The sequence below is a fragment of the Cydia amplana genome, chromosome 19 (genome assembly GCF_948474715.1).
Source record: "Cydia amplana chromosome 19, ilCydAmpl1.1, whole genome shotgun sequence".
Taxonomy (NCBI): Eukaryota; Metazoa; Arthropoda; class Insecta; order Lepidoptera; family Tortricidae; genus Cydia; species Cydia amplana.
Genome location: NC_086087.1, coordinates 8,537,096 through 8,547,363, shown reverse-complemented (window position 1 = coordinate 8,547,363; position 10,268 = coordinate 8,537,096). Strand labels below are relative to the sequence as shown.

The 10,268-nt window shown below is 38.0% G+C and overlaps 1 protein-coding gene across 1 annotated transcript; it reads left to right on the top strand.

The window, feature by feature from the left end:
* The first annotated feature begins 486 nt into the window (after positions 1-486).
* On the top strand, positions 487-9,200 carry LOC134656898 (uncharacterized). Its single transcript, XM_063512446.1, has 6 exons — positions 487-509; positions 2,369-2,489; positions 5,059-5,265; positions 5,934-6,170; positions 6,669-6,955; positions 8,715-9,200. Exons 1-6 carry the CDS (start codon positions 497-499, stop codon positions 9,116-9,118), a joined length of 1,269 nt encoding a protein of 422 aa, XP_063368516.1. The 5' UTR covers positions 487-496; the 3' UTR covers positions 9,119-9,200.
* Positions 9,201-10,268: the final 1,068 nt, after the last annotated feature.

The window sequence follows — 10,268 nt, the reverse complement described above, 5'->3', positions numbered from 1 at the left end:
TAGGATAATCAAGGCAAATTTCTATAAATCTGCAGATTGGACCAATGTCATTATATTATGTAGCCTCGGGCACGGGTGTTGGAGCAAAGTGAGCTATAATAACGGTGTATCCCAATGGCCGCGATACGGCACTGACTACGGCAGTCAGCGGCCGGCCCGGCCCCGCGCACCACGCAATCACGAACACTGTGGAAATACCGACTAAACCCGATAAACGCATATTAAAAACGCTGACACAACTATTTTTATAGCTATACTTATTCATAGCGCATAACACAGTGAATGCCCTTGCCCATGCTAATACATTTTCTGTGAAGAACATTTTCAATCGCAGTTACATAAATAACGGGATACGAGAGAATATGTGCATGGTATTTTGTTTACTAAATGTCATAGTGTCTCAGCTTTAGTGACCACAAGTGACCATCAATTGCCTAAAAGATCCGGAAAACTTGAAACTTATGTGGCTAGCATAGAACTTAGAAGAATATCAGTTATGGATTTAAGTGGTGAGAGTTATAAGTAAATATTTAATTGCGCGATAAATCGTCGAGAAAGCGAGGCGAGCGATCTACCTATATGCCTAACATTAATAGGGTAAAATGCAAATAACTGGCCTCATCAGCAAAAAAAATTGTTGCCTATACTTATTTACTGAGTAATAGTTAGTAGGTAGCTATTAAAATTATTTAATTTAAAAAAATGTTCGCTTCCGTATTATCACTTATTATTGGAGGTAGGAAAGGAGGGGAATGCAGTGATTGGTAATAAAGTACCGGGTTGCCGGGTAACCACCAAAACGTCATCTCAGAGCCACTACTCGTATAACGATTGACTATAATAAACTATGACACACTAAATACTTACAGTTCAATTCAAAGCTATTAGATACATCTTAGATGAAAAACCCTATTTTGCGACGAGATATTAAGGGGCTCGGGTGGAGTGAGAGCGCCCATAATTTGAGTCGAAAATGTTCACACGAGTTATATCTGACGACCGGTCTGGCCTAGTGGGTAGTGACCCTGCCTGTGAAGCCGCGGTCCTGGGTTCGAATCCCAGTAAGGGCATTTATTTGTATTGAGCACAGATATTTGTCCCTGAGTCATGGTTGTTTTCTATGTATTTAAGTATTTGTATATTATATCTATCGTTGTCTGAGTCCCACAACACAAGCTTTCTTGAGCTTACCGTGGGGCTAAGTCAATTTGTGTAATAATGTCCTATAATATTTATTTATTTATTTATTTATTTATATCTACCTACTTACCTACTTTTTTATTTCGATTACGAGGGTAGTAAAATACATGTATATTTTATATAACTGAGCATATATATTATATTCTGTCCCATCAGCGAGGAGAGAATTGTAGCAAGAACTGCCGTACCATATGTTCTACTAACATGCTCGTCAGTAGATGTCCCATTATGGAAAGGTCTTATATAACTACCATAAAATGCAAGTTTTTCGTATTTAATACGAAAAACCTAGAGTTTTAAGAGTGACTCAGGAGACCGTAACCATAGGGATCATCCATTAATTACGTCACACGAATTTCAAGGTTTTTTTACCCCTCCCCCCTCCTTGTCACACTTGGTCATACGCGAATTAGACTCTCGCGCGAGCCACGAGACGAGCCGCGAGCCGCGCCACGAGACGCGAGTCCACCGCTTACACTCGCGTTCGGCTTGTCATTCGGTTATAAACCTTATGCCGTGCCGTTAGTGTTTAAATTATATTAGCTCGACGAGCTTGCGAGCCACGAGACGAGCCGCGAGCCCACCGCTTACACTCGCGTCTCGTGGCGCGGCTCGCGGCTCGTCTCGTGGCTCGCGCGAGAGTCTAATCCGCCTATCACATTTTGTAAACCCCTCCCCCCCTGGTGTGACGTCACATTTTAGGCAATATAGTTTTCAACGAAATCGACAATATTAACTCGGCAATATTTTTTTTAATAAAAAATATTTTCGATATACCTATAAATATTAGTAACTTTATAACACAACGAAAGTTACATCCAAAATCTCATTATTTAACTGTACAGCGAATAAAAAAATATAAATTAATTTTCGGTTACTGATGAAATTAAAGTGACATCACAATGTTTGTGACTCCCCCCTCCCCCATGTCACAACACGTCACATTTTCTTGTCCCCCTCCCTCCCCCTAAACAAGAGCAACGTGTGACAAGAAAAAGTTGATTAACCCAAATACTTATTTTATTTTGTTTTCGTAAACAAACAGAATAAATATATCTGAAAGTGAAACTAAAACAACTAGATTAACAGTCGCACTTTTAACCCGTTGCATAGATAAATAGTAACCCACTTCCAGATTAATTATGAGAGAAAAATAAACTTGTTTCAGCACAAGAGGTTATCGACGGGATCCTCTCCAAGGAGGCTACCGAGACTCCATCGGACTCGGTCAAACTAGAGGAACTGGACCTCGAGCTGCCTAAATGGTTCGACGAGAAGAAATACAACCAGTGAGCATTACCTAACTTTAATCATCATCATCAACATCAACCGCCACAATTTTTTTTCTTAAACAAACATGGACTTCATGAGGTAGCATTTGTTGTTACAATAGTAGGCAACTAAGGCATATCCCGTTTTGAATTTTAATTATTTTTTGAAAATTTGAGCTCCGCTGGGTTACCTTATCTGGGCCCATAACCTATACGAAAACTCTGGCATACTTGAAAAGGCAAGTGAAAAAAAAGATTAAAACGTACTTTAATAAATATTTAAGCCAGTCACAAAGCCTGTTAAGAATACATTAAGGAATCTTAACAAAAGTCGTCACAGCTTATCATACTGAGCTCGCCGATAATTCCATGCGATTTTAGACAATTTGCCGGCTGAATAGGTGCAACGAATTGCAATACGTGTTATTTAGTAGGGTACTTAATTACTATGATTTTACCTACGCGTCTTTATACTTGACCTTAATATTATACCAGGCGACCTACACCTACAGCATATCTGGTGTCATCGCTCCGAGTCACTTTGAAAACTATATTTAGCAAACACAACACATGTTGTTATTTTTTCTGAATGATCTAAACCTACTACCTACTTAATTGGTATACTTGAACTGTCGCGTTCCGTATACATACATAAATAAACAATCAAATCGTATTGGATTGAATCAGCGTGGGTGATCTAAATTTACGTGTACAGTCGTGGTTTTATGAGCCCTCATACATTTCGTGTTTTATGATAGGTTGGATTTATTTACATTTTAATCAGATACCTAAGCTTTTCTATCACTAGGCAGTTTAGGTAATAATACCAGCATGGTATCTAATACCACGATTAACTTTTTCTAATCATCAGTGATACATATATAATATAATAATATTCAATTTATATCTAATACCTTTAAACGAGCAATTCTTGTTTATTTATTTATTTATATATTTATACACCGTGTTTTTATTGAATTCCGTTAACTTCGGGGTATGGTTAAGTACGTTTAAGAGAACTAAATGGCATAGTTAATTTTCAAATATTTTTTTTTTTGTTTTTTTTTTACAAAAAAAAAAGTTTAAAAACTAATTAAATGTAGCATATAGCGTTGTTGTAACACGGGCATTACATTTAACTCAACCAAACAAATATCAATGTCATTTCGAACATCGATCGACCGAGATTGTACCTAAGTTTAGTAGCAAATGTATGAACTCATTCTAAACACTAATCAATATGTAAACCGGCCCTAAGGCAAGTGTACACGCTTGTAGAGGCCTTATAGGAAAAAAATAAATTATTGATTATCTCCGAAATGGAGTTAATTAGAATATCGGTGTCTTTGAGAAAGTTACTTGATTTAAGCTCAGGAATGCACCCTTGAATTTAACGGAAATAAAAAAAAAAGCGGCCAAGTGCGAGTCGGACTCGCCCATGAAGGGTTCCGTATTTAGGCGATTTATGACGTATATAAAAAAACTACTTACTAGATCTCGTTCAAACCAATTTTCGGTGGAAGTTTACATGGCAATGTACATCATATATTTTTTTTAGTTTTATCATTCTCTTATTTTAGAAGTTACAGGGGGGGGGACACACATTTTACCACTTTGGAAGTGTCTCTCGCGCAAACTATTCAGTTTAGGAAAAAATGATATTAGAAACCTCAATATCATTTTTGAAGACCTATCCATAGATAAGATACCCCACGCGTATGGGTTTGATGAAAAAAAAAATTTTGAGTTTCAGTTCGAAGTATGGGGAACCCCAAAAATTTATTGTTTTTTTTTCTATTTTTGTGTGAAAATCTTAATGCGGTTCACAGAATACATCTACTTACCAAGTTTCAACAGTATAGTTCTTATAGTTTCGGAGAAAAGTGGCTGTGACATACGGACGGACAGACAGACGGACAGACAGACAGACATGACGAATCTATAAGGGTTCCGTTTTTTGCCATTTGGCTACGGAACCCTAAAAACACGGTGTATATAACGATTTCGAAGAAATGTGCTATATGGGGGGTTTCGGGGGCGAAAAATCGATCTAGCTAGGCCTTATCTCTGGGAAAACGCGCATTTCGGAGTTATTGCTCGGTCACCCAGACATTACTTAATTATATGCTCACTCACAAGTTATTATTTGCATCCGAGTACCTACACTTTTACAGATACACGGTAACGTTTAGGCACATGAACCCTAGTAAGGGTATCCCAAAATAATCTTAATAAAACAAATCAATAATTTATTTAAACTTCGCTTCTCACGAAAACGGTAGAATAAAAATACTCATACTCATATTTTATTGATAATATAAATTACGTCAGGGATAAATTAGACTTTACGATTTAAAAGCGACTGACGATGACCCGTTCTTACCAATTTTCAAAATATGAACCGACAGCATTCATCATTACTATCGTCATTAAAAAGTTATCTTATTTCTTCAGATTCTAACCTGACCTAACAACTTAACTGACGTATTTGTACCCTTTACAAAAAAAATAGTTAGGGGACATAAAAATTGAAACCGTTCGTAATTTTAAAGTCGGTAAAATATGTGTGCCTACCTATTGTTTGCAGAGGCCGCCGCTTCTACTGGGACAACTGCTTCTCGCTGACGTCATCGATGCTGATGGGGCTGCTGGCCGTGCTGGCGGTGCCCTCCATCCTCAAGATCCTCATCAGCTCGCGCCGCTCCTCCTCGCAGTACACCAGCTACAAGCGATACCTCTCCACTATTCTACACACCAGTTCCTGGTTTGAGTGTGAACTCAAACCTGGTACGACGTAAGTTCTGTTGCCATCTGACTTGAAAATGAAGTAGATGATATTCTCCTCCTCATAGATGGATGCGATGTCGGATTAAGACGAAACAGGAGCTGAGATTTAAATATTTTAGGTAAATATACCCGTCTCGCTAACGGAAGCGGCTCCTAAAACTAGTGCGATAAGGACAAGGCGAAAAATCCTGCGTAAAAATCTCAAAAATCGAGGTTACGTACTCGACTGTTTCCTCCTCCAAAACTTAACCAATCGTAACCAAATTTGGAAATCTAAATTATTATGAAATTATCTGTGTCGGACCGTTTTGCTTTTTTGGATAATTGATATCATTTTTGAATACCACGCCTCTCATTGCGGCATAGTCAATTAGGCCATTTTGGTCATTTTTGAAGGGCTCTAGCGCCTTAAAAAACAAAAATATCAAATAAAGCAAAACGGTCCGACACAGAGATTGACAATATTAATCTGTGTTGAAAAAATCATTGCTCTAGCTTCAAAACCCACGGAGGAAACAGTCGAGTACGTTTGTATGGAGAAATTACCACTCCTGTTGGCTCTTAATCTGTTTTTTTAAAGGCTTTATTTAGAAAAAAAGGCCTTCGCGCTGATCGATGATGCCGGTCTCATAATAGTCCAGCTTTGATTCCCATTTTTTTCCTTCTTGTTCTTAGGGCTTGGAAGTCGCTGTACACAGTCCGCAGCCGCCACCTGAAGGCCGGGCTCGCCGCCAAGCTGCAGGGCCTGGGGGCGGTCTCGCAGCGCGACATCGCGCTCACCCAGTTCGGCTTCATTGGATTTTCCATTCTCAAGCCGGACAAGTTCGGGGTGCGACAGACCGAGGAGTTCGACTGGGACGCCTACTGTCACACGTGGGCCGTCATTGGACATATGATCGGGCTGCAGGATAGGTGAGCACAACATTATCAATCAAATTAACGTTTGTATTAAAGGCTACCGTTAAATCTGCTATTTGCCTCTCAATTCACTGCACACGACGAACGAATTGCGGTTGTAGCATGGTCTTCTCCATGGTACTTGGACCTAATACTTAAAGGTCAGTCCGAAATTGACTCTTTGTTACCTTGGTGAATTGGAAATACTTATGGTTTGTTTTTGTGACTTGGCCATCCCAAGTCACAAAAACAAGATCTAAACACGAAATATCTTAGTAAGCTGGTCAAGCAAATCCATCACTGAATCTACGCCATTTCTCTTCCCTAGTTGATAATGTATTGATGTATGTTAAAACGATTTCTACAGATTTTGCGAAAAATGTGATTAACCCCGTTTCGCAATAAGTACCTAGTTAGATACCAGTGTGCAATTTGTGTAGCCAAGGCCATTATGTGATATTCGATTTTATCTGCAACTTTATTACTGCGTATAACTTTCAAACTTCTTTGCAGGTACAACCTCTGTCGCAGAAACGTGGAAGAGACCCGGCAAGTCTGTCAGGGGATCCTCGACAGGGTTTACACGCCTTGCCTGGAGAACGTGCCAGAGTACTTCGAGCACATGGCTCGAGTTCTGCTCGAGTCCATGTGGTGCGTCAACCCTACCATCAACGTCGAGTCGGCTTTATACGCAGTGAGGGAAATGGCGGACGTGCCCGGGTACATCTATACAGAGGCCGACAGAATACATCTTCAGAGGAGAATTAGAGAGAAACTCAAGGGAAAACCGATAGATTCAGGTAAGAAAAATAGTTGTGACAATCTTTAGGATGTTACTTACTTACAGATATTGAAAACGCGGAGCTCTATACATATACACGGGACGCATATCATCGGTAGTGATGGGTAGGACATCAATTTAAAATGAGTTTGTATGAGTACCTCATTTTCTAAAATGAGGTGTTACAATGTCTTACTTCAAATGAGGTGAGGTACTAGCATATTTTCAGCGTCGACTATTCCATTAATTCCAACGGCGATAAAAATATTTAATACATATTTATACATATTTATGTATTCAACACTTCCTTTATAAATAAATAAATAGTAACATTTAATTGGAGTGCAATTCTGGAGGTTAAGAATAGAACTTTTAGGAGATAGATAATTTTAGAATCAAGTAAAATGAATAGAGGAGTGAAGTAAGACATTTTTGCGGTACGAAGTACTGCGACAAATTAACAAAATGAGTGGTACAAATGAGGTGCCTCACGAGTGAGCGACTCGACACTAATCATCGGTATCAAAAATGCCATACAACATACTACAAATATTTTTTTTAAAGTGGAAACTCCAAAATTAAAATTAGTATGGGTAGCAAATCGCAACTGGTGAATTTCCAATATGACTTGGAACTCCGGTAGCCGTTTAAGAAGTGTACACACTCTTACGGTAGATGTCGCTAGAGTCCCCTTGACTCATAATATGGTGGAAAGATTTGCTGGCTATGGACGAGGTCTTGGTGGCTCAGATGGCAGAGCGCTGGAGTATCGATCCAGAGGCCGTGAGTTCAAGTCTCACCCAAGACAGTAATTTTTCCACTTTTAAATTTATTCTAAGCTTAAAAGCATCCTTCGCAGACGTTTCTGCTTGTTAAAAAAAAACTACAAATATATACAAACCAAATGGCATTGCCATGTTAAAGTCATTAATGTGACCTATCATAAAAGGTACACGCACGGTACACGTCTACTTAGATATCTACACAAGACATAAAAAATACATGATACCCAAAATTACTTATCCGCCTTGTTTAATAAGTACGAGGTAGTAATTAATATGATATTTTAGCTCCACAGATAATGAAAAATGCTTTCACTATTCAATCTGTATAACATTGACATAAGATTTCATTTGGCCCGGCTTGTAATAAATTGGTTCCAATTTATTGTAAACACTTGTACGAGTATCAACAAATTTATCGGTAGCTTAGCGGATAGGTCAGGTAGGTACATTGGGTAAACGATTATTTAAAAATATTACAAAAGAGAAATTATGAAGAGGACAGTTTCGCTTCTGTATCTAATGACGTTTTCTTATTACTTTTGAGAAAAAAATCACAATATTATACCCAAAAAATGTGTCATAGACCTCTATGACCATGAATTTTCGTTAGGATTTACTTCCGATCCGATACTATACTTTGTATCATAGAGAAATATAGTAAGACAAGAGTGCTCACTCCATACATCAGTTCAGACTATTAATTTCAGTGTCTACATCTAGCATCGAGTAGCGGAACTATCAGTACTGCTACTTGACAATAGATGTAGCACCAACCGGAAAGTCTTATCTCAACAGCATAAGACTTTCCGGTCGGTGCTACATCTATTGTCAAGTAGCAGTACTGATAGTTCCGCTACTCGATGCTAGATGCTAATAGTTTTTTTGGTACTAAAACTGATGTATGGAGTGAGCAATCTATGTATTTTTTTCTCTATGCTTTGAATATAAGGAGATATCTGTAGTATTATAGTTTCAAATGATTGATTGTCACAGGCGTGGACTCTTGTGAGCTCATCTCGGCGCCGGCCGTGGAGGGGCTGCCGACGCGCGCGCCGCGCCTGCTGCGCCTGCGCGACTACGAGACCATCGACCACGCCCCCGAATACAGCTCCCTCCCTTTCTGGTCCAAATACAATTTGAATTTCATCTATCTCATCATGTTCTTCCACACAACCTTCCTCGGCCGCATCTACTTCAAATTAAACTATCTATATAGCCTCTGGTTGATGAAATACTGCCCGTATTTGGCGTTCTTCAAGTTCGGAATAAGGAATTCCTTTGTTAATATCTTCACGGAAGATCCCACGGATGATACGAAGCCGAAGCCCAATTCGGAGTACAACAAACCGAAGCCTCCGGAAACGTGGTCTAGAATCATTTTAGGCGCGTTTTGGTGAATTTGTGGTTTTTAAATTTGATGCCAATGACCATAAATTAATGAGTCTTGGCTTACGCTTAAATGAACAATCTTTGACCTCAATCGCAGTGGTGCAGGGTGACTGGATGAAGCATGTTATTGCCAATAAAAATACATAATTAGGTAAATAGTATTCTGATTGTTGTTATCCTTTTAATAGCAATTTATAATGACAATTACTTTACTGTAACCGACTTAAAAATAATAATTTTATTTTGTTTATAATTGTTTTAAAATAGAACTTGTTGACAGATCTTAATGTTTACATGTATCATGTATAATAATTAATCTTGGAACGCCGAATGGCGGGCTAAAGTCGGTTATTATTGAAAATAATCAAGTATTTATTTTTGTAATTACTAATTAGGATTAATTATATAGATTTATCATTATGATGATGGGTTGACGACGTGATAATATCGAATAGCAATATCAATGTTTAGATTATAAGCAATATCATGTAACTTTAGATTTTATCGAAGTTGTAATAAAATGTTGGGACCATCAGTGTAATATTTTTTCATTTCTTCATTATATTTTATTATTGCCGTGTTATTTACTTACCGGTCAGTATTCATTGCCAAATATTAACAAAGTGCGGCCCGCGTCAACTTCGTAAACTACTATGTGGCCCTTGGCTGCTAAAAGGTTGCCGACCGCTTGTATTACATGTGTCTATTTGTTATAACCCAGGCGATTTTTTAAATCAAAAGTAAACCCTACAAATACATTTCTAGGGTTGGCACTGTAGTTCTAATGGGTGCATTTGCTCGGACTGGCTTTAGTAAACGTTGTGATTTACACTTTAATTCAGTATTAAATTAAATTTAGACAATATTTATAATAAAATAAAAAGATCATATAAATATTAATAATTTAATATTTCATTGTAATTTTCCACCGATTTTGTAATGTTGATAATAATGATAATAGAAAGAAAATAGGTATAGTTTTAACATCCTTTTTGATTTTGGCAGTTTTAATATGTAACATTTACACAAATCACATGCACTGGCATGCACTGACCGTGACATACTTAATTGATGACGATCGGTAGATCTTATCTCGCCGCAATAAGGTTTAAGAACAGTCGAATTTATTTGTGTAACAACGGTACAGTAGGAGCCAGA

Bases quoted from the DNA above. Each gene is read 5' to 3' on its own strand.
- LOC134656898 (XM_063512446.1), top strand. The intron at 2,490-5,058 runs GTGAGCATTACC...TATTGTTTGCAG, and splicing joins GACGAGAAGAAATACAACCA to AGGCCGCCGCTTCTACTGGG. The intron at 5,266-5,933 runs GTAAGTTCTGTT...TCTTGTTCTTAG, and splicing joins GAACTCAAACCTGGTACGAC to GGCTTGGAAGTCGCTGTACA.